General features: G+C 45.1%; 1 protein-coding gene across 1 annotated transcript in view; it reads right to left on the bottom strand.

Moving 5' to 3' along the window:
• NOC3L (NOC3 like DNA replication regulator) overlaps positions 1 to 25,546 on the bottom strand; it is a 180,870-nt gene that overhangs the window by 138,873 nt on the left and 16,451 nt on the right. The window contains exons 2-3 of the mRNA XM_029609874.1: positions 20,030 to 20,237; positions 17,774 to 17,900 (exon numbers count right to left, since the gene is read on the bottom strand). Of these exons, the coding sequence (XP_029465734.1) occupies positions 17,774 to 17,900; positions 20,030 to 20,237 (335 nt within the window). The remainder of the gene's footprint in view (positions 1 to 17,773; positions 17,901 to 20,029; positions 20,238 to 25,546) is intronic.

Here is a 25,546-nt window from a genome sequence, read left to right as displayed (position 1 = left end):
CAAGCCCCCTTCAGCTTTTGCTTTAAACAAGAAGGACTTCCTTATCGGGGGGGGGGGGGGGGCTTCCAGATAAAACTAAATACCTTCCTTTGCCATTCTCTCAGAATATTGTAAGAGATGGGAAAACGCAGTGATTGGAAAAGATAAAGTAGACATAGAAGTATATTCATCTTGACAGTGGCCACTTGGTACAACCAAGAGAAAGGTAGGTGGAACCATTTCTCTAAGTCCTGCCACATTTGTTTTACCAATGGCAGATAATTTAAGGTAAACAAATCTTTCGGGTGTCCACTTAAGTGAATCCCAAGATATTTAAGTTTGCTAGTTGCCCACCTACAGGGGTGTGGCCCCACGTAAGAAGCCAACCAAATCCAAGGAACATGAAATGTTAAGGATCTCAGTTTTATCCCACTTGATCTTAAATCCTGAGACCTGGCTAAATGCACTAAGTGTCTGTTCGACAGCCAATAAGGACCTGTGAGGATCAGTAAGCATGAACATAATGTCATCAGCGAAGAGAGAGAATTTGAAAGAGTGAGAATTCAAACAAAAGCCAGAGATATCTTGATGGCTGCGAATAGAGATAGCCAAGGGCTCTAAAAAATAGCAAAAAATAATGGAGATAAAGGACATCCTTGGCAAGTACTTCTCTCTACAGTAAAATAATCAGAGAAGCACCCGTTTACTTTGATGCACGCTCTAGGTTTTTGTATAACTTAAGTATCCAAGAGAAAAAGGCTTTACCAAATCCCATTCTCGCCAGGACGCAAAAAAGAAAGGGCCAGTGAACCATATCGAAAGCCTTTTCGGCATCGAAAGAAAGGAAAATGGAGGGAACATTATCCCTATGGGCCCACCACATGAGGTTAACCAACTTGCGAACATTATTCCCTGCTAGCCTTCCAGGAATAAAGCCCCCCCTGGTCTTGATGTATGAGTTGAGCAATACAATTATAAAGATGTCCTGCCAATATTTTAGCTAAGATGTTAAGGTCTAAGTTAATTAGGGATATGGGGCGGTATGACCCACATAACGTGGGATCACAGCCAGCTTTAGCTATAATAGTGTGCCAGCCACGTTGGAGTTGCAGGGTAACATTATTTTTTTTATTTATTTAACATTTCTTATATACCGATATCCGTTCACACATCGTATCGGTTCACAGTGAACATAAAACTTTGGGCATTGCCCTTACATATAACAAATAAAGATGGTGAACTCAGTAACATATAGATAATCTTCGGGAGGAGCCCTTAGATATAACAAGCATCAATGGGGAGATGCTGATTATAATAATTATAACTAGAACTATATACATGAAAGTGCACAGTACAGAATCAGCAGACATAAAGGCGTTCATACCAGGATATCAATCTAACAATTCACATGGGGGTTTATGTAATAGGGGGTGAAATGGAGTAGGCTTGCCGAAAGAGCCAGGTTTTAAGTTTCTTTTTGAAAATGGGGGTATAAGTCTCTATTCGAATATCATGGGGCAGTGAGTTCCATAAGGTGGGTGCGGCAAGAGAGAAGGCTCTGTTAATAGTAGAGGAGAGTTTAAAAGATTTGATAGAATGGGCATGGAGTGTTCCTTGGAGTGCTGGACGGGTGGGTCTATTGGAGGAACGGGGTGAGATGGGGGGGTTAATCCAGTTAAGGTTAGAATTTACTAGACTCTTATGAATGATCGAGAGTGTTTTGTAAAGAATTTGTGACTGTATAGGGAGCCAGTGTAGTTGAATAAGTGTGGGGGTGATGTGGTCTCTTTTTTTTGTGTTTGACAATATCCGAGCGGAGGCATTTTGTAGGAGTTGAAGGGGCTTGGTGTGTGATGCAGGAATGCCGAGTAAGAGTGCATTACAGTAGTCGAGCTTCGATAAAATAATAGCCTGGAGGACTGTGCGGAAATCGTTGAAGTGTAGTAGGGATCTGAGTTTCTTTATTGTTTGAAGTTTAAAATAGCAATCCTTTATTATGGATTTGATGAATGGTTTGAATGAGAGGTGATTATCAATAATAGCTCCTAAGTTGCGAGTCATCCAGTTGTCCAGCCATCCCTTAAAAAATTGAAAAACTTTTGTAATGGGGCCACAATAAAGGGGTCGAATTGCTTGTAGAATTTAGCCATTAGGCCGTCAGGGCCAGGTGCTTTTCCTAGCTCCAGTGTCTGTATTGCCAATAGGATCTCTGCACTAGAGATCTCCTTATCTAACTCCATTCGCATGTCCTCAGTTAGAGTAGGGAGAGATACTTTATGGAAGTAAGACTCAATTATCGTGAGCAAAATGCTCTTCTCTGCCCCATACAGGCTTTCCATAAAACTGGAGAAATCATTTACGATAAGAGTTATTAGTAAGAATGGCACCCAATTTGTCTTAATTTTTAAAACATTGTTTTGAAAAGAGATTTTTTTTTTCAGTTTGTTAGCTAAAAATTTCCCCACCATGTTACCCCTCAAAGTATTCCTGCTTAGTAATTTCCAACATATGCACCAGTTTGGCCTATTCAATCCTCATTAATTCTTCCCTAGTTTTAGATAACTGGGAGAGCATCTTTGTCAAGCCATGAGCCTGGTGCTTCTGGGATAGGTTCTGAATTGTCTGGCATAAAGCCCACACTTCCTGATCCTCTCTGCTTCTTGATGATCGAGGCTCTTAAAATTAAAAGGCCTCGCAGATAAGCCTTCAAGCAATCCCAAACAATTGTGAGAGGGGTATTCCTTATGACATTCCTAAGCAGGAAGTCTTGAATGTTAGATTATTAAAGTCAGCATCGGACAACAAGGAGTCATTGAGCCGCCAAAACCTCGTCCCTCTATCATATTGGTCAAAAGTAATATCCAGCCAGACCATGGCACAGTCCGTCCAGGCAATAAGAGAAATACCTGACCGCATTACTTTATTAAAAATGGCCTTGTCTAGTAAAAAATAATCTATTCTTGAGTGGGAGTCATGAGAGTAAGAATAAAAGGTGTAAGAGCGCCCTCCAGACATCTATCAGTTGCCAATCCTCCATGAGGTGTCTCAGTTTATTTCTATGAGAGGGAGAAATAGATGCACACCCCTTAGACGTATCTAAGGTGGGCGATCTGGCAAGAGTGAAGTCTCCCCCAATAATTAGGAGTAACATCTGGTGCAGCTTGTCAAGAAACTCACCCTGATCCTTGTTAGGGGCATAGATATTAACAGTGTATACTACTCCATTAACTGATATTTTCAGCAGAAGGTAATGCCCCATGGGGTCCTTTATACATGAAAGACAATCAAAAACAAAATTCGCTGAAAATAATATACACACCACAGCATATTTAGTATTTTTGCAGCAGGAGGCGAAATATTGATTGGGGTATTTTACAAACTTCAGTAAGGACTCATATCTGCCACATGAGTGTTACACTCCTCCAGAGGGGAGGAGTTAGCAATCTGTTATCGCTCACCCCGCCAGGAGGGCGGAGTTAGCAATCTATTCTGCTTTTCTCCTGAAAGGGGGAGGAGTTAGCAATCTGTCATGATCTGCTCCTCCAGAAGGGAGGAGTTAGCTATCTGCAGTGCTTAACTCGCCAGAAGGGCGGAGTTAGTAATCTGTTAGCGAACTGCTGTTAGATGCTCCTGTAAGGGAAGGAGGTAGCAATCTGTTATGGGTCAACGCTCCAGGGAAGAGGAGTTGGCAATCTGTTCAATGATACTCTTCTGAGGAGAGGAGCTAACAATAGGTATATTGTACTTCGCTACTGAGATAGCAATCTATCATGCCTCCGCTACAGAGTAGCGATCTGTTATATATAGGCTGCTGGCAAGTCTCATAGAAAGAGAAGGTAGCTATCTATATAATACTTCCGTAAGCGGTGTTAGTGGTCGGTAGTGGTTAGCTCCCACAGAGTGGTAGTAGTGTAAGGAATGACCACTTGGAGGAAATGGTGAATCCCTGGGCCGATGGCAGATGACAGTGCCCCCAGGAGGAGATCCTGAGAGGAACCACCGGCTAGGTTAGAATATGAAGTAAACACAAATAGTTCTTTATTAGACTGGAAGTTGGACCACCAGCGGTGGCAGTAGTGAGTCGAGGTGTCCAGTAAGGCTGAAGACTTCTGATACTGGAATATAATAGTAGATATCTGCAATGGTCTGTATGCCACAGAGAGTCTTCAGTACATTCAGGAACAGGAGCCCTAGGCGAGCACTGGTTCCAATAAACAGTCTGTAAAAAGAACTCACAATCGCTGTATATGAAATGGCTTCTAGAGTAGAAGAGAGTCTGTAAAAGATACTAGGAACATGGGCCTTCGTGGAGCGAGTACCGGTTCCTATCTGCAATCTTGCCAATGTAACTCACGATTTCCGTACCTGCGATAACGTCTTGGACGGAAGGGAGTCTTCAGAGCTATAGGAATGTAGGCCCTTGTGGAGCGAGTACCGATTCCTATGTACAATAGAACTCACTGTGTTCATGTCCGCGATCGCTTCCAGGCAATAAGGAGTCTTCTGAGTATTCAGGGACGTAGGTCCTCGAGGAGCGAGTACCGGATCCCGTCTTGGCAATCTGAAATCAAGAAGAGAGAGCAGAGCCCCCGTGAAGCGGGCACTCCTGTTAAGTTTGAAAAGGCCGAGCAGTGGAGAAGGATTCCCCTCGCTGACTCGGATCGTTGTTGCAAGTATCGTGGACTGCCGAAGCAAGTCCTGTTGGAGTTCCTTGCTAATTCATTAGAGGTTACCAAACAAAGACCTTTTAAAGTGCAAATGGATGATGTCACTACGGGGGGATGCCCCCAAGGTTCGCGCCCTTGCTGGTACAAAGTCTGGAGCGCGCGCGCCCTTACGTCATCAGGAACATGGCGGATCCATAGGGTTAAGCCAGCACGGGGACACCAGGACCAAGAGGCAGAGAGAAGCCGCGGCTGCATCTGTCCGTCAGAGCCGAAGGGAGTCGCTCCCAAGGTAGAAAGAGTGGAGCAAGGGGCGAGAAGAGGCACGAACGCAACAATGAGTTTCTGAGCAAAATTTATGTCTGCCCACAAATTCTCCAGCTCTCTGAAATATAAGTGACTCTTAAATGGAGAATTGAGCCCTTTTACATTAAGTGAAACCACACGAAAAGAGGCCATTAAAAATTAAGAATGTCAATGGGAGCTGTGATAAAGTCTGAATCCCAAAAGTAGCCATAAATTCAGAAACAAAAGGAAAGTGCCCTAGGGTATATCTAGATGAGAAGGTATTGCTATAATCCAGTGGTTGGGAAGTTTGAGAAAAGTTCTGCTCCCTTATCTGCAACTATAGATAAGGTCGACAGATGCATAAGAGATCACCGCTGAAGAATAAGAGGATGTGCAAATCTCCCCCCCCCCCCCCCCCCCCCCCCCCATGTAAACCCAAAACCAACCCTCCACCAAGACAGATCGGATCTGCAGTAACCTCCATGCAGATCTAACACTCCCATCCCGAGGGAGGAAGAGTCTCGAACCGGAAGACTTCTCTCAGGCCTAAAAAGAAGGCTGCAATAAAAGTGGGTAGCCAAAAACATTAACTGCTTCCATAACAAACAGCAGAAAGAAAGAAGGTGCTATATATGCATCAAACATTACATTCAACCCTCCAACTTGCACAATGAAAATCTTTAGGAAAGGAATAACTAGGTAATTCCTATAAGCCGGATAGCCAAGTATACCATAATTTAAGAACATTAAGTTAATGAAGTGTCCTTGACGGTGGTATGCACTCTGGAGTTCCTCTTGAGACGGCTATTGCGAGCGCCCACTCTCTGCCATTTTGGAAGCGCGTCCCTTGAATTAAAGTTTTTGTTGGGCTTTGGATGCAATACAGAGCTGGAAAAACCTCGCTCCTTCAGTGCTGGATGTCGTTTCGGATATGGAACGAATCTTGAAGGTTACATCGTACCAAGAAAAAGAAAGGCCAAAGAGATGCATCTATCTATATTTCACATTTTCCTTACAAAGAAAGGTGGTAACTTCACATTGCTCTTGATGGTTCTGCAGCGTGACCTGTGAGAGATATGTGTATACTGCTATTTCTTGGCCTCCCCCGGCCCGTGTGCCCTGTTTTCTCGTCACAGCAACCACCTTTTCTTTCATGGTGAAAATCATGAAAACATACAATGTCGTCTCTCATTCAATTGTTACTGGGCATACCCAGGGCTCTATGCACTCTGTCAAGTTTAATATCAGTAGTGGGCTCCCCTTCACCTGGATTGCCCACCTCCAGTAAATACTTGCAGAATCAATCTATTAGAGAGAGACAGTCTGCATTTGCGAAAGATTCATGAAACCCCCTAAACCGGAGGTTTCCTCAATGTGCCCTATTCTCCAGATCAGCTAGTTTTTCCTTTATGGCTTGATTTTCTTCCTGGAGTTCCACACAAGTTTCTTGTAGCTATTTGGAGGATTCGGCTTGGGCATCCACGCGGGTATCAATTTCGTCAACTCTATGGCCTCACGAAAGTTCCTCACGAAAGTTTCCAGCGTCCCCCTTATCTCACATTTATAACTTTTTAAATCTTTTCTGAGACTACAGAACTAGTCTCTGAATTCTGCACGAGTCAGGGATCATCCAATGTAATATTGAAGTTATCATCCAGGTTCGCAGCATTCACGAGGCTGTTGGAGCCGGTGCCATGACAGTCCTCCTTGCCCTCTGCAGCCTCGCTCCTCTGATAGAAAACTGCCTGAAGTCAACTGACTTGCGTTTCGCTGCCATCGCACACAGAGTCACAGCACCATCACCCACTTCGTGGAGGGAAAAACAAAACAAAACACACAAAGCTCCTGCTACATGCTGGAAGGAATTGGCAGAGAAAGAAGCTCCGTTCTCAAGCGACCATCTCCTGCAGAGACATCACTTCCTCCAAGCAGTGGATTTCTGCAATTCCACCTTAATAATGGTTTATGGACTTTTCTTCCAGGAACTTGTCCAAACCTTTGTTTAAAAAGCAGCTACACAACAGCTTTCATCAAATCCTCTGGCAACAAATTTCAGAGCTTAATTATGCATTGAGAAAAAAAATATTTTATTAGTTTTAAATAAAAAAACATAGAAACGACAGCAGAAAAGGACCAAATGGTCTATCTAGTCTGCCCAGCAAGCTTATGGTAGCATCTGCCACGCCATATAGTTCACCCCCATACTTAGTTTCCCAGACCATCAAAGACGGGGCACTTGTTGGTTGCTGTCTGAGTCCAATTCCCTGTTACTTCTTGCCGTTGAAGATGTACAACTTAGTATAACTTCACTGTGTGCCCCCTAGCCTTTGTATTTTTTGAAAGAGTAAACAATCAATGGAGAAATTACTAACCTGAGAATTTAGTTTTCCTTAGTGTAGACAGATGGACTCAGGGCCAATGGGTATTGTGCTCTCCTGATAGCAGATGGGAGACGGAGTCAGATTTCAAAGCTGATGTCAGCCTGCATATACCCGTGCAGCATGCTTAGTTCTTCAGTATTCTCCTCGAAAAGCCAGTGTGGATATATGTTGCTTGATACTTGATTACACTTGAGTATACTTGATTAACTTTGCACATGTTCAACTGATTATATATATAAAACCTTTTTGGCACTGGAGACCACCATTGTGCTGAAACAATAAACGCCGACACCTAGGTAACTGTGGGTGTCTTAACATAAAGGGTAGGCCAAGGCTTACCCGTACAGTCTGGAGAATATCAGAGGTTCTCTATTTCTGGGGCAGCCGTGGGCGGGATGCTGAGTCCATCTGTCTACACAAAGGAAAACAAAATTATCAGGTAAGTAATTTCTCCATTTCCTAGCATGTAGCCAGATGGACTCAGGACCAGTGGGATGTACAAAAGCTTACTCCCCTACCGGGTGGAAGGCTGCCCGTGGCCCACTTAGTGCTGCCCTTGCAAAGGCTGTATCCTCCCTGGCCTGGACATCCAGGCGGTAGAATCTGGAGAAGGTGTGTAAGGAGGACCATGTTGCCGCCTGACAGATCTTGGCTGGCGAAAGCCTGGTTTCAGCCCAGGAGACTGCCCAGGCCCTTGTAGAATGCACCTTGACCTGTAGAGGTACTGGTTTTCCTGCCTCTATGTAGGCAGCATTAATGACTTCTTTGATCCAGCGGGCTATGGTCGCCTGCGATGCCGCTTCCCCTTATTTCTTTCCACTGTGAAGAATGAACAGGTAATCAGTTTTGCGCAAGGATTCTGATCTCTTGAGGTATCGGACTAGGATTCTGCCGACATTCTGGTGGCGAAGGAGGCGTGAGTCTTCCGAATCTGTGTTCATCTGGTGATGGTAAGGATATGGTCTGGTTCATATGGAACTGGGAAACCACTTTCGGAAGGAAGGATGGTACTGTACGCAGCTGTATAGCGCCTGGGGTGAACCTGAGGAATGGTTCGACAGGATAATGCTTGAAGTTCGGAGATGTGCCGAGCTGAGCATATTGCGATCAAGAATGCAGTCTTTAAAGTCAAGAGGCGTAGGGACAGGCCACTTGTTGGTCTGAAGGACTCTCCTGCTAGGAAGTCTAGTACTAGGTTGAGGTTCCATAGAGGAACCGGCCACTTTAGGGGTGGCCGGAGTTGTTTAACTCCTTTCAGGAAGCAAGACACATCAGGATGAGTTGATAGTCTGATGCCATCCACTTCGGACCTGAAGCAGGCCAATGCAGCGACTTGAACCTTGAGGGAGTTGAGAGACAACCCCTTCTGCAAGCCATCCTGTAGGAATTCTAGGATCATGGGAATCTTGGCTGTCCTCGGAAGGAGGGCACGGTCTTCACACCAGGCTTCAAATTCTCTCCAGATCCGTATGTAAGACAGAGATGTGGAGAACTTGCGTGCTCGGAGCAGGGTGTCAATCACGGCTTTTGAGTAGCCGCGCTTCTTTAGGTTAGTCCTCTCAAGGGCCATACTGTAAGAGAGAATTGAGCCAGTTCTTCGTGGGAGATCGGTCCCTGCTGAAGAAGGTTCCTGTATGGCGGTAGACGCAGAGGATTCCCTGCCAATACTCTTCGCATGTCCGCGTATCATGACCTTCTTGGCCACTCCGGGGCGATTAGTTGGACTAGTCCCCTGTGGTGCTCTATCTTGTGAATGACCATGCCCAGGAGCGGCCAGGGTGGGAAGGCATACAGGAGGTCTTCCTCTGGCCAGTTCTGGACAAGAGCGTCAATTCCTTGAGACTCTGATTCTCGTCTGCGGCTGAAGAATCTGGGGACTTGGGCATTGTGACGAGTTGCTAGGAGGTCCATGGCTGGGGGACCCCATCGATTCACTATCATCTGAAAGGCTGTGTCTGCCAGCAACCATTCCCCCAGTTCTAGGTTCTCTCTGCTGAGATAATTCGCTGAGATGTTGTCTTTTCCCACGATGTGGGAGGCCGAAATCCCTCGCAGGTTTGTTTCTGCCCACTCCATGAGAGGGTCTATTTCCAGAGACACCTGCTGGCTCCTGGTTTCTCCCTGGCAGTTGATGTAAGCCACGGTTGTGGCGTTGTCCGACATGACACTGACAAACTCGCCTCGGAGTCTGTGGCTGAATCGCAGGCAGGCTAGACTGACCGCTCGAGCTTCCAGGCGGGTTTATGTTCCATTCCGCCTCTTCTTTGTTCCATTGTCCCTGGGCTATTAGTGCCTGACAGTGGGCACCCCACCCTCGCAGACTCGCATCCGTGGTGAGCAAGATCCACTTCGGTGCGGATAGGTTTACGTCTCTGCTTAGGTTTTCTTCTTGTAGCCACATTGAAGCGGATGCCGAACCTCTGTCGGTAGCTGGAGGCGAGTTGAGTAGTTCTGGGACACTGGATTCCATCGCGACAATAGGGAGTGTTGTAGTGGTCGCATATAAGCCCTTGCCCACGGAATAACTTCCAGAGTTGAGGTCACGAGGCCAAGGACTTGAAGGTAGTCCCATACCTTGGGGCAAACTGAGTTTAACAGGTTTTGCAACTGACCCATCAGTTTTCTTCTCCTTGGAGGGGGAAGGTAGACCTTGTCCAGCTTGGTATCGAACCGGACTCCCAGGTATTCTAGTGACTGGGAGGGCTCTTGGCTGTGTTCACGACCCACCCGAGTTCTTGTAGTAAGTTCTTGACTCTGGTGGTTGCGTGGCGACTCTCTTCCGGAGACTTTGCTCTGATCAGCCAATCGTCCAAGTAAGAATGTACCAGGACTCCTCCTTTCCTCAGTGCAGCCGCTACTACTACCATAATTTTGGTGAAGGTTCTAGAAGTGGTGGCTAGTCCAAAGGGTAGCATTCGAAATTGGTAATGATTGCCAAGTATCGCAAAGTGCAGGAAGCGCTGGTGGTCCTGATGGACCTGGATGTGAAGGCAGGCTTCAGATAGGTCCAGGGAAGTTAAGAATTCTCCTGGTTGCACTACCATTATAACGGAGCGTAGGGTTTCCATGCGGAAGTGTGGTACCTTCAGGTAATGGTTGACGGCCTTGAGGTCCAGGATGGGTCGTAATGTTCCTTCTTTCTTGGGAACGATAAAATAGATGGAATAGTGGCCAGTATTTTGTTGAGAATTAGGCACCAGAGTTATTGCCTTCAGGCTAAGTAGTCTTGCTAGCGTGGTTTCCATTGCCAGTCTCTTGGAGTGGGAGTGGCACGGTGATCTCATAAATTTATCTGGGGGGGATGCTTTGGAATTCCAGGGCGTACCCCTCTCGAATGATAGTTAGGACCCACTTGTCCGATGTTACTTCGACTCATCTTTGGTAGAAGAGGGTAAGTCTGCCCCCTATGTCTTCTTCCTGTGGATGGGTCTGCGTCTTCTCATTGGTGGGCATGGCCTGAGCCTGCCCCTGAGCTTCCTCCTCTCTTAATGTGTTTGTTCTGAAAGGACTGAAACCTTCCTGAAGTATGAGGTGCTTGGCACTGTGTGTTCCTGTAAGGTTTAAAACGCTGCAATCCTCTACCCTTGGTTCTTCGGGGGGGAGGAGCGCTCATATGTCCTTTTGTTCCTGTCTTCAGGTAATCGGGGTACTGGGGATTCGCCCCATTTGCTGGCTAACTTCTCCAGTTCGCTTCCGAACTGGAGAAATCCTTTAAAAGGCATTTTTGTGAGATTCACCTTGAAAGTCGCGTCAGCCGACCAGTTTCGGAGCCATAGTCGTCTTCTGGCCGCCACTGCGGTGGCGACACCCCTGGATGATGTGCGCACGAGGTCAGCGATAGCATCGGTGAGAAGGAGACCGCAGGTTCCATCGATTCTCCGGGCGTGACAGCGTCTCTGGAGAGGATCAAACAGGAACGTGCCACCAAGGCGCAGCAGGAGGCAATTTGTAGCGTCTTTGCTGAGACATCAAAGGACTGCTGCTTCCAGCCTTCTGTCTCGGGCGTCTTTCAGTGCCGCTCCTCCCTCCACAGGGATTCTGGTGCGTTTTGAGACACCGCAGATCATAGCGTCCACTTTAGGGAAGCGTAGAAGTTCCTTGGCCTTGGTTTCCATCGGGTATAGGGCTTCTAGAGCCTGTCCCCTTTAAAACTGGCCTCTGGAGCATTCCATTCCAGGTCATTCAGTTCTTTGATCGGCTCCAACATAGGAAAATAGCATGAGGCTTTACGGAGGTACACTAACATGGGATTCTTTTTAGGGTGAACCAAAATTGAAAATTATCTCTTATGTATGAACCCACGATTTGTATGAACATCAATGATGTGGTGTTGTGCTCTTTTTATTTCTAAATGCTGTGTCTTTCTTTAAACTTACTTAAATTCAACATGAAATTATTAATATTGAATTAGGGACCGTCATACCACCCACTGTGCTTTGCACTATAATGGGTCTTCTTTAATCATAGGTCCAATAAGCCCAATGTTTGAAGCAAGGGTTTTTGTTTACTTTTTTAAAATTTTTACTTAAAATGTAGAAGATATTACTTCCCTTGAATTGATGTCTGAGTCAGTGGTCCTTTTCGACGCGCATGTTTCGCGGTCCGCTGCTTCAGAGACGTTGTTCTGCTGACTCTTAGTCCAGCGCTCCTCACACCGCTCAGGAACGGGACTTGACCAACTTCCTTAGCACAGTCACATCAAATGTTGGCGACTAAATAATGAATTTAGAGTCCCTCATGGTTTCTAAAGATTAAGACACTTCAAGTTAAATCAGAATTATTACTTTGTTTGAAAAAAGAAAATGTTCCAATGTATATGTTTTACATTTTACACAGAACATAAGAACATAAGAAAATGCCATACTGGGTCAGACCAAGGGTCCATCAAGCCCAGCATCCTGTTTCCAACAGTGGCCAATCCAGGCCATAAGAACCTGGCAAGTACCCAAAAACTAAGTCTATTCCATGTTATCATTGCTAATGGCAGTGGCTATTCTCTAAGTGAACTTAATAGCAGGTAATGGACTTCTCCTCCAAGAACTTATCCACAGTGGGAACAAAATAGCTTTGAACAAACTTACTGGACCTGATGCCATTTCTCTATCTTGGCATTTAGCCGGGGACCGGCTAAATGCCGAGATAGAGAAATTTCTGGAGAAATGGTCATTTATACTAAACAAATGTTCCATGCATTGATGCTCTTAATAGTCAGTCAAGCCCGCCGGTAGCACTGGAACTCCGAGAACAAACACAAACTATGTTAAACTCTTTAAAATCCGAAATAGCCTTGGACATCTTTGACACCAGCTTACAGGAATTTAAACACAACATGAAAAATTCAAAGCAGAAGTCAAAGCTACTAAGGTCAACAAATTCCGTAGAGATGAAGGAGACTACAAAAAAGGCCCTATCTACGCTTGGCTTAACCAGGACCAAAAACCAAAACAGGTCACATTTAATTTCTCAGACAGCTCGTCAGGAAGTGATGAGGAGCACCCCGTTGGGGGATTATCAACGCCCTGCATTGAACAGGGGTCAGAGCACGGCAGAAAACGAGGATACAGAACTTATCAAAATACAGAATGGAACCAACCAAGAACAAGGTCACAGTACACAGCCAACAATTACCCTCCACAGGAAGGGCAGAAGGATTGGACTAGACTCCGCAGTCATCAATTTATCAGAGTACCCTATGACAGATTTAGAATACAAAGTGCTGAACAAGGGACTCAATTATGTTCTATCACAAAAACATGATCCGTTTCAGTTCAGATGTGATTTTCAGAAATTCATAAGACAGCTTCAATGGAATATTTATTTGTCACAAAATCCATTTGAATCCACACCGATGACTGAGTCTCTGGTCAGACCAAAATCTAAATGGAGCCCACCCCCACTGGGAGACCCTGCCATCAATTCCTTCCAGGAGTAAGTACTTCGAGAAGTGGACAAATTAGAAAAAACAAAAACACACAAATATTACAATATGACACGTGAAGAATCACAAGCTCTACATCAGTTACAACACAGAGAAGATATTATTGTCAAACCCACAGACAAGGGAGGTGCTGTGGTAGTTATCGCCAACTTGCCAACGATACCTTCCATCAACAATTAGAAGAAGATCCAAACAAACAACATTCTAGCAGAAGTCAAAGAAGTAGTAGAAAGGGGATTTGAATTGGGATACCTTACCAGCTCAGAACGTAAAATTCCTGATCAATGAGAATCCTAGAATACCCATTTGTATATAGTACCAAAAATTCACAAGACCTTGGAAAACCCCCCGGGGAGACCGAATCAGTTTTAGAACCAATTTCCATTTTTCTAGATAAAATTCTTCAACCATACATCTCAAAGTCAGCCTCCTACGTGAAAGACAGTACCAGCATGCTACAATTTTTAGACACAGTCCAATTACCTCAAGAATGTCTTTTAGTCACCTTTGACATTGAGTCACTTTACACAGTCATTCTGCAGGACCAGGCATTGATGGCAGTTACAAAAGTCCTAAAGACATATTTACATCCGAAAAGGATTCCAATAACCTACATCATCGAATTGCTTGAATTGGCATTAAATAGAAACTACTTCATGTTTGAAGAAAAATTCTATTTACAGATTCAAGGCACAGCAATGAGCGCAGCAATGGCACCAGATGTGGCAAATATCTTTGTTGCCAGTTTCGAAGCCCAACACATTGAAGGATGTAAGTGGACCCCCCAACTGAAATGTTGGAAAAGATACATCGATGATGTGTTTGTCATCTGGGAGGGCCCTGAATCAACTCTGCATGAATTCTATACCTGGTTAAACAGCCTTGATTCTTGTCTTAAATTCACCATGAATTTTCATCAACAAGAAGTTGCATATTTGGACATACTGGTTACCAGAAAAGCCAAAAATATTACTACAAGTATATACAGGAAACCCAATGATTGAAATAATTTGCTACGTTATGATAGCTTCCACCCTACCACCTTTAAAACCAATCTACCAGTGGGTCAATTCCTGCGCTTGAGGAAACTGTGTACAGATCACAGTGATTTTAAAGATCAGGCCAAACATATGGCTATCCGCTTTTTACAAGGTGGATACCCAGTAAATTGCATGAAAAAAGCCTATCGGAGGGCATTATACTTCAACAGGGAATATTTATTTTTGCCAAAAACGTCAGAGCAGGAACCGAACCCACAGACTGTCATGTTAACACATTCACTCATGTCAGCCTCTATTAGCAGAGCTATTAGGAAGCACTGGGAGGTTGAACAACAGATCCACCCTTTATTTAATCAACCCCTAAGGACTGCTTACTCTCGGGGAAGAAATATCAAAGACCACGTCATTCGTGCAAGTTGTTTTAAACCACCTGACAATCCGGAATCTTTAAAACCATGCAAAAAATGCATGCTTTGTCCACTTAAATCTTCACAAACAGATATCACCACAGTGATAGGCAAAGTAATAAAATTGCCAGATTTTACTTGCCATTCTACACATGTGGTTTATGCCATCTTTTGCCCCTGCCCATTAACATACATGGGCATGACCAAACGCCAAGTGAGAGTTTGTCTGACAGAACATAAGTGTTGTTTAAATACAGACAGATTGAAATGTGCAACCAAAGGTTCCTCTAAAGACTTTGGTCATGAATTCAAGGATAATAAGTGGACAGTATTAGAGATTGTCAATCAACACTGGAGAGGTGGAAATCGTGTGAAGAGGCTCAGACAATGCGAGCAAAAATGGATTTTTCACCTGCAAGCAGTCACCCCAAGTGAACTTAATAAAGAAATCGAATGGTTTCACTTTATGTGATTTCCCGCCGAAATCACAGGTAAACAATGGGACAGGTGAATTCATAGGATTCAACGCATAAAATCAAACTTGCTTTCAGTCGGTCCCCCGCTAAATGCAGAGATAGAGAAATGGCGTTGGGTCCAGTAAGTTTGTTCAAAGCTTTTTTGTTCCCACTGTGTAAAATGTAAAACATATAAATCGGAAAATTTTCTTTTTCCAAAAGAAAGTAATAATGCTGATTTAACTTGAAGTGTCTTAATCTTTAGAAACCATGAGGGACTCTAAATTCATTATGTAGTCGCCAGCATTGATGTGACCATGCTAAGGAAGTTGGTCAAGTCCCGTTCCTGAGCGGTGTGAGGAGCGCTGGACTAAAAGAGTCAGCAGAACAACGTCTCTGAAGCAGTGGACCGTGAAACGCGCACGTCAAAAAGAACCACTGACTCAGACATCAATTCAAGGGAAGTAATATCTTCTACATTTTAAGTAAAAATGTAAAAAAAGTAAAAAATAGCCTTGCTTCAAACATTGGACTTATTGGACCTATGATTAAAGAAGACCCATTATAGTGCAAAACACAAGTATTAACTTGGAAGCACAGTGCGTGGTATGACGGTCCCTAATTCAATATTAATAATTTCATGTTGAATTTAAGTAAGTTTAAAGAAAGACACAGCATTTATAAATAAAGAGAGCACAACACCACGTCATTGATTTATATTCTTTTTAGGTTCCAATGTAGGGTCCGTGACTGGGAGACCCCTTGTCTTCATAGTTTGGGACACGAGGGCTGGTAATTCGTCTTTGTGGAAGAATCGGAGCATGGTCTGGTATGGCTCCATCCCTTGGGGGGGGGGGGGGGGGGGGGGGAGGGGAATTTTCCCTTCTTCCAGTAAATCGGTTTCCTCCTCTGAGGTGTCTGGCTCCCCATCCGGGATGATCTTGGATAGGAGAGGCATGTCTCGAGAGCCTCAGGAGGTGCTGGGAAGTGCTTATGCTTCCGGCAGAGTTTGAGGGAAGTGGACAGCCGGGGCTGGTTGTACCTGGACAAAGGTTTGCAGTCCTTTGAAAAATTCCACCCAGGAGAAGGTTCCTGGGTCTATGTTGATGCCAGGAGGGATTGTAGTGGTAGCCCCGGAGGAACTTTCCTGTGGGGGCGCAGAGTTGGACATAGTTAGGTTCGGGGTGCCATCATCAGTGGTTCCAGATCCCGCTCCTGGCTGTGGGAGGTCTTGATTGGGCTCTCCCTGGTTCTGTTCACACTGCCGGCACTGCCGGCACAGAAGGGATTCTAATTCAGGCTGCGCAGCTCTCAAGTGGCAGGCTGGGTAAAGGAAGGGTCCCTTGGTCGTCTTGGATGGTGGTGCCATTGTTTCTGTACGTGTAGGGCTTAAAATTCCGTCCGTGCAAGAGTTATGTGCACGGATGCTCTTAGTTGTGCGTGTCGGGAGCACAAGTTATGCATGTGAAGTACGTACACACAAGTTATGCGTGCAGGCAGCAGATTTTGTGCGCGTGGCACAGTTATGCATGCAGTTGTGCATGCTGCTGTGCGAAAAACCCAGATGTGCGCGCAGTTAAGCGTGTATCCCTACGGACGCGCTCAAGTTAGGCGCCTCGGGCCTGTGGCCTGCTCCACGTGTACCGACGGCGAGGGGGGAAGATGGCGTCGATGACCCCAGCAACAAGATGGTGACCCCCCCCCAGAGAGTCTCCACGTGTGTGGCCCCTCGACTAGATCGAGGCCTAGCCAGAGGAAGGCTACTCAACCCGATTTAAACCTCGTCAGAGGAAGGTCGGTACGGCTGTTTGAGCCTTGGAGACCGGAGACTTAGAAGAAAAGGTTTCTACCTTACCTGGTCTCGGTGCTTACCGGTCGCATACCGGGCGGTCTCCAGCTGCGGGGGAGAGGGAAAAACCTTCACCGCCGCGCTCGAATCTGCACCCTCTGCCTTTCAGCCACCCTGGGGCAACGTCCACACCGGGAATCGGCCGGTAGACTATAAGGCTCACCTCTGAGGGATATCGAATCGACCACAGGAAAGTCTCGACTAGGGGAGGGACAGTTAGGTTTCACAGCAGGAGAAGCGGGGCTCTCTTCTTAAAAGTAAATTTTCTTCTTTCTTTGTAAATGTTGACACTATCCAAAAGAGCATAGTGTCCACATCCGCTATGGGAGACTGAGAAATACTGAAGAGCTAAGCATGCTGCACAGGTATATGTAGGCTAACGTCAGCTTTGAAATCTGACTCCGTCTCCCATCTGCTATCAGGACAGCACAATACCCATTGGTCCTGAGTCCATCTGGCTACACGCTAGGAAATTCATGTTTACTTGTTCCACTCCACTTAATATTTTATAGACCTCTATCATATCTACCTCAGTCTTCCCTTTTATGTTAGTATCCTTCAAAGATAATAACCAAAGAAGGAATAATGCAAATAAAGTCACATCAAAAACAAGGCAATTCCTTAAACATGAGTAAATTATCTAAATGAAGTTTCCAGTCACAGTTAACTACCTGAACCATATTAACTATGAGAAGTGACACAAAGCACAGTAAAAATAAAATTAGGTCACCTTACATTAATCCTAACTTGGATTTGTCCAACATTAGCCTCAAGCAGCTGAAGTTCTTGAAAGTAAATGGATGATACTTACCTACAAGAAAGATCTCTCGTTACAAAGGATGCCCTCTGAGCCATGTCTTTCATTATCTGCAGGTCATCATCCTCCATCATATCCAGTGGAAGAGCTTCCTCCTCCATTTCTTCTTCATCCTCTTCAACTGGGACACAGGAAGAAAAACAGCTCATATACAGACTAAAATTAGTGTTATAATATACATTTTCCTACACCAGCCTTAATTCTGATCTACAGTACAAATGAGAAAATTATGCCGAACCATGAGAAAAGGAGAACCATATCATATCGGTCACATCTGAAGTAGAGACCTAGGGGCTCATGAAAACTCTCCATCATCATCTCTGGATCAATCTCTCATTAGCCCAAGAAAAAAAGTATTGCACTTTGCAAAAAAGCAAATAGAAAAGGGTGTGGGAAGGATTTTTCATTCCCTGATCTCTATGAGTCCATATCAAGTTTGGAAGATCAGATTTTTGAATCTATAGGAATCATGTATATGTGAGGAACATTATGAGGCAGGAGCTAGGAGAGTGCTTCTAAAAAGAAGCTGAATGTAAGTCATAGAAAGTAACAATGTACTCTTTTTGCATTGTTGTTCTTAATACAGCTTTGCTCTAATGGAGCATATAGAGATCCAGTAAGCTGATGCTAGGGGACAACATTCTCTCCATGATTGTTCAGGAATAAGGAACCTAGACAAACAGAGAATGACCTCTATCGCACTAATTTATTTATTTATTTGTTGAGTTTTATATACAGTCATTCGGTAGAGCCATGCTAATAAGTGCAAAGCGAACTATACTACAGTTGTGAACATAGACTTCAATATGGATAACTTGTAAAAGGAAATATTGCAAATGGCATCTTATGAAAGATTAATTTACAAATCTGATGACAAACAAGGTTTTTCACATCTTGACAAGCCTTCTATCAAAGTTCTAAACCCAGAGAAAAATACAATTTGACAGAGGAACAATACAATCTCTTCCCAGCTTGCTTTTACCTTCATCTGTCCTCATCACTGGGAAACCAATGTGGGAATAGTGACCACATATTACATGTACCTAAAGCACTTGCCTTCTAAGGATGCAGACTGCTGAATAAGTTTCTAATTTTTCTGGTTGTCTCTTTTAGGGCCAGTAAAAAGCAGGGCAACATATTACTCCAGCACCTAAACTTTGGTGCCTGGTATCTGCTCTGGGTGAAGGAGATGACACTGGTGTCAGTGGCCAAGCATCAGTCCAGAAACTGAAGCATCTGTCAATTTCAGGGACCCGAGAAGATGCCGTCAATATCAGGAGTCCAGTATGGGATGAGAACCAGCTGCCATCACCAGCAAAACCCATACCAAAATTCTGTGGCCTGGGCTGTTCAATGTCCCTAAGCCCTGTCCTAGTGAGCCAGGTTGGGGAGAAAATGCTGGAGGGAATGAAAGAAGCTGGGAAAGGCAAAGATAGTACCTGAAAGGAGAGAGGAAACAAGCAAAAATATTTTAAAAAGACAAGAAATAAAGAATAAATAAGAAAATAAACCCCAAAATTTGTAAAACCACCACAAAATAAAGTGAAATGACTAAACAATAAGGAAAAAATTCTTTGCTTCTTTTGGTAGGTGCCTAAGTTTCCTAAATATTGTATCTCTCCTATTGTCTTTTCAATACATGAAATCTGGAAACTTAAAAGATGAATACTGAAAAAAATAAAAAACCTCATGTAAATAAATATATTTCACAAAAAAAAAACAAACCTCATGTATAATATGATCCAGCAGAAATCTGTAATGGGGTAGAATGTAGGACAAGCAGGGCAGAGGCTGATTTTTTTTTTTTTTTTTATACAATCTGAAAAGTTTCTGCAGCATTTCCTACATCTGGCAAATAATTATAAGACAACAGTCATAAAGGCCTGGGATTCTTTGTAGGCTGCGATAGTTTTTTACTGGACCAACACAAGAATTCACCAAAGGTGCTACAATACCTGAGCAGTCAAGTCCTTTCTTCAGATGCATCCTTTTCAAGAAGAGTGAGCTGAAAACAAAATACTTCTGCAGTATTTTTGTCTTCTGCAGAAAACTGCTCCAATTGTCATACAGAAGGACAACACCAGAATACATTTCTACCATGCAGAAATGTTCACATGTGATCATGTATGCAACAGATTGCACAGATCCAAGTGAGGGCCACGGGGCAGCCATGGGATTCCAGGAGTGGTCAAAGGGAGACAACAGCTGGCACATTTCTTGGTCTAGCCATTTCACAAAAAGAAAAAGTACCTGACTGTTTCTTCTTATATTTATCCAATGGAACAGGTATCCTGGCTCTTGCATCTCTCAGAGCTTCTCGGATCTGCTTCTGTTCCTTTCGATGCTTCTTGGCAGTGCTTTGCTGCTTGAACTGTTTATTCTTAAGTTTGTTTTCAAGTTTTAGTTTACTGGTTTTCAGTAACTTGCGAAAGCTTGGAACTCGTTTGGTGTTCTTTCTCTGAAAAGAAAGGTTCAAATTGTGCAACTATGTTGCATTTTAATGTGTCACACCAAAAGTGACCAACTTTAGAGAGGGAAATAGTAATACACTATTCACTCATGCACAACTTACAACCAGACTCGAGACAATATCATAGGTAAATACTCGAAAAAGATTACCAAAAAGGACCAGTGTACTTTTGGATGCAGCCAAACTATAAAAGGAATCAACAACGGAAGGGGCATACTTTTGAAAATTCTAGCTCTTCTTCAGAATCTTCTTACTGCACTTTATGTGCCTTATTGCAGTGATGTGTGATATTTTAAAATACTGCATGTTATTTCATTCCTCATATCACCAGAAAGATAAAGAGCTGCTTTGCATGCAACTATATGCAAAGCAGATCATTACTAGGGAATATCATGTTAATAAAATAAAGTGGCTTGCCTGAAAAATCGCAAGCTGCATTATTTTCATGAATATGAATTTCAACTCAGGAGTTGTAGCTCAGTTTCCCTGGGAGCATCGGAACACTAAACACATATCCCAGGGCCCGAGTGGTCCTAAGCCCTCCAGGGGTCTTGTGAGAACCCCTCAATCCCACCCCATTCCCCCTAGAGATGGCCCCAGTGCAAGAATTAAAAAAATAAAAATAAAATTGCACAGGACCTTCCCCTTTGACAAAGTACCCTCGTTTCTGGCCTCCATGGTCCCCCTGACCTCCCCATGCCATAACTGTCAAAGCCTGGCTTAGAGGTGCCCAATGAGCATCGGAAGCTCCGGGCCCTGTGCCATCCCTGAAAAAATGGGGTATAAGTTAAAAAACCAGCTGGCACATTTATTCAGGGTTGGCACAGGATCTGGAGTCTATGGGGCGCTCTGGACCCCTCTAGACCACTAGGGTTTGACAGGTATAACCTAGAAGGATTTGGGAGGAGGGCTAGGGTGAGGTGATGTCTTGAGCCCAAGAATGGGGGAATTTTGTCAAAGGGTCTGAGTTGAGAGGGGCCTGCACCTGTTTTGTTTTTTTTTTAATTCTTGCACTGGGGAGGGACAGGCATCTCACAAGACCCCCAGGGTTGTTTTTTTTCACACTTTAGAGAGGAGGGACTTCAGGCTGCTCAAACCCTTTAACAAGATGGTGTTCCCGGACTGTGGGGCCATCATGCAGAATTTGTGGGGGCTACTAACCTGAGGTATTTTCCCCCCCACATTATTTTACCGCCAGGGAAAATATATTGTGGGGTTTACTAAGCTGCGATACTCAGTAAAATACCGCAGCTTAGTAAAAGACCCCCTTGGACTGGAAGCAGATAATAAAGCTAATTGCCAATAACATTTTTGTGGCAGAAATTCCCGGTTTCATTTAATTAACATCCACATAACTCCTCATACATCCTTCACAAGACTCTGTTCAGTGAGCAAACACTACTAGCTAAAATGTACTAATGCTTAAAGTTCAAGTCTCAGCAAAAGCTCTTCAAGACAGAAGCACTTGTACCTGCATTTCCCAGAGTTTGGGTCCCAAAAGGCCTGCCTGGGATTTCAAACATGTTTGAGAAGATTCTGTCCGACCTTTTTAAAATATTTGCAGTTATGACAAAAGCATCAATACAGAGCTAGAAATAACATGTGCAACTGTCAGCTAGTGCACTAGTCAAATTGTATATTGCACCAACATGACTGGATAGGATGTACTGCTTGGAAATGAAAATGAGGATGATTTGAAAGATTGTAATATCAGATTAACATTAAAATGTGGCCTGGCATGGCTTGCGGATAATACATGAACTATAGAGAAATGTCAAAACCCTTGCATTGTAGAAGATGGAGGTGCCAATCAATAAGGGATAATAAATGTAAACAGCAGCATAATTCATACCAGGGAGCTATAAATCTTTTAATACAATTATAATGCTAGTGCTCCAGATGCTTAGATGGCATACTATTGAATAAGCTTACAGTGTTCTGCATTCAAATATTTTTGGTTTTTTTTAAGAGATTTATAGCCCGCTCACTCCAAATTTATTACTGTATTACCCTTCACCATATCATATATATATTTTTTGATTAGGTCTTCTGTGTACTCCCTTCACATTCTAAAAGGCAACATCATTAAACTTCCATTATTGTCAAAGATGAGAATCTATTTTTGAAAACCAAATGTCATAATTTCTTTAATTTTGCAAAACATATGTGCATTGTGCATAAATCAGACATATGGTAAAAAAAACATTCATAACTAATCCATTTTCTGTGTATGAGAGAGAAGCATGAATGGACAGTAATGTTGAGATTACTTACCTGATAATCTCGTTTTCCTTAGTGTAGACAGATGGACTCAGAACAAGTGGGTATAGTGTGCTCGTGCTAGCAGTTGGAGACGGATCTGACGTCAGCACGGGTACATATACCCCCACAGGAAGTGAGACAATTCAGTAATCTTCCTTGCAAAAGCTGTTATGGATATATGTGTACTGACGATCAATGAAATAGTGAAAACAGGATTCCCCTTACCGATTGATAGTAGCTGGAGACCGCCAGCATTCCCAACCGGAAGGCGTCGACACCTGGTAGAGTGGACGCACTCATGTAAGAAGTGATAAGGCTTACCTTGAATCAGTGAAACCCATGTATACTGGCAGCCGGGCGGGATGCTGAGTCCATCTGTCTACACTAAGGAAAACGAGATTATCAGGTAAGTAATCTCAACATTTCCTAGCGTGTAGCCAGATGGACTCAGAACAAGTGGGATGTACAAAAGCTTTACTCCCGGACTGGGTGGGAGGCTGCCTGAGGACCGCGTAGGACCGCCCTCGCAAATGCTGTGTCCTCCCTGGCCTGGACATCCAGACGGTAGAACCTGGAGAAGGAATGGAGGGAGGACCATGTCGCCGCTTTACATATTTCTGCAGGCGACAGCATCCTAGATTCTGCCCACGATGCTGCCTGGGTTCTGTTAGAATGAGCCTTGACTTGTAGAGGTGGTGACTTCCCGGCCTCTACGTAGGCCGCTCTGATAACTTCTTTAATCCAGCGGGCGATGGTGGGCCGAGAGGCCGCTTCTCCTTGTTTCCTGCCGCTATGAAGGACGAACAGATGGTCCGTCTTTCGTACTATTTCTGTCATTTCCAGATATCTGGGCAGCAATCTGCCGATGTCGAGATGGCGTAACAAACGCCCTTCTTCTGATTTCTTCAAACCTGCCGTGGTTGGCAAGGATATGGTCTGGTTGAGGTGAAATTGTGAGACTACCTTAGGCAAGAAGGATGGAACCGTGCGAAGATGGATAGCCTCTGGAGTGATTCTAAGAAAGGGATCACGGCAGGACAGCGCTTGTAGTTCCGAAATGCGGCGTGCTGAACATACAGCCAGCAAGAACACTACCTTCAAAGTGAGAGAACGGAGAGACAGGCCCCGAAGGGGTCTGAAGGTGGATCCCGTGAGGAAATCCAAAACTATGTTGAGGTTCCACAAAGGCACTGGCCACTTCAGTGGCGGACGAATGTGCTTGACTCCTTTCAGGAAGCGAGAAACATCCGGGTGCGTGGCAATGGTCTTGCCATCCCTCCTGGGACCATAGCAAGACAGCGCAGCCACTTGAACCTTGATGGAGCTTAGGAAGAGACCCTTCTGAAGCCCATCCTGCAGGAAATCCAAAACAATAGGGATTGTGGTCGCATGTGGATTGGTGCCGTGAGTGTCGCACCAGGCTTCAAATACTCTCCAGATCCTTATGTAGGTGAGGGAAGTGGAAAACTTGCGAGCTCGGAGGAGTGTATATATCACCGGCTCCAAGTAACCTCTTTTCTTTAGCCTAGCCCTCTCAATGGCCAGACCGTAAGAGAGAATTGAGCCGGATCCTCGTGGAGGATGGGACCCTGACGTAGCAGGTCCCTGAGAGGAGGCAGGGGAAGGGGCTCCCCTGCCAGTAGTCTTCTCATGTCCGCATACCAGGGTCTTCTTGGCCAGTCTGGTGCCACCAGAAGAACTAGGCCCCGGTGCTTCTGAATCTTGTGGATAAGGGTGCCCAGCAGGGGCCACGGAAGAAAAGCGTACAGCAGGGTCCCTGGAGGCCATGGTTGAACCAGGGCATCGATCCCGTGAGAGAACGGATCTCGCTTGCGGCTGAAGTATCTGGGTACTTGAGCATTGGACCTGTCCGCTAGTAAGTCCATGTCCGGAATCCCCCAGTGATCCACAATCATCTGGAAGGCTGTGGGCGACAGCTGCCATTCCCCCGGATTTAGGCTTTCTCTGCTGAGGAAGTCTGCCGTGGTGTTGTCCCTCCCGGCAATGTGGACGGCGGAGATGTCCTGAAGATTCGCCTCTGCCCAAGCCATCAGCGGGGCTATCTCTAGGGACACCTGTCGGCTTCTGGTTCCGCCCTGACGGTTGATGTATGCCACCATGGTGGCGTTGTCGGGATATCACTCTGACTGCTCTGTTCCTCAGTCGATGAGCAAATTGCAGGCAGGCTAACCGGACTGCCCGTGCCTCTAGACGGTTGATGTTCCACCGCCCTTGTGCGGTGAGTTCTTCGCAGTGTGCTCCCCATCCACTCAGGCTGGCATCTGTGGTGAGCAGAATCCACTTGGGGGAGGACATCTTCGACCCCCTGCTCGTGTGGTTGGCCTGCAACCACCACCGTAACTGGGTCCGCACTCTGGCTGGCAGAGGTAGATGCACGGAGTAATTCCGGAAGCGGGGGCTCCAGCGAGAGAGCAGGGAGCATTGTAGAGGTCTCATATGGGCCCTTGCCCAGGGTACCACTTCCAGGATGGATGCCATGAGGCCGAGAACCTGCAGATAATCCCAAGCTATGGGCCGGCTGGCTCCCATCAAGGACCGGAGACGCGTCTGAAGTTTTAACCTTCTCTTGGTGGTGAGACTGACTTTGTCTGCCTGGGTGTCGAACTGGACTCCCAGGTATTCCAGTGATTGGGAAGGCTGTAGGCAACTCTTGTTTAGGTTGACTACCCATCCCAGGCTTTCCAGAAGGGCGATCACCCTGTTGGTTGCCCGATGGCTCTCCTCTCGCGATTTCGCCCCGATCAGCCAATCGTCTAGGTAGGGATGGACCAGGATTCCTTCCCGTCTGAGCGCCGCTGCTACCACTACGATCACCTTGGTGAAGGTCCGCGGCGCCGTGGCTAGCCCGAAGGGCAAAGCCCGGAATTGGAAGTGGCGTCCCAGAACCTTGAAGCGTAGGTAGCGCTGATGATCCGGATGGATCGGGATATGCAGGTAGGCTTCTGACAAGTCTAAGGCCGTGAGGAATTCTCCTGGCTGTACTGCGGTCTTGACGGAGCGTAGAGTTTCCATGC

The sequence above is a fragment of the Rhinatrema bivittatum genome, chromosome 7 (genome assembly GCF_901001135.1).
Source record: "Rhinatrema bivittatum chromosome 7, aRhiBiv1.1, whole genome shotgun sequence".
NCBI lineage: Eukaryota > Metazoa > Chordata > Amphibia > Gymnophiona > Rhinatrematidae > Rhinatrema > Rhinatrema bivittatum.
The sequence above is the reverse complement of the archived record's forward strand: the minus strand, read 5'-3'. Positions and strand labels throughout refer to the sequence as shown.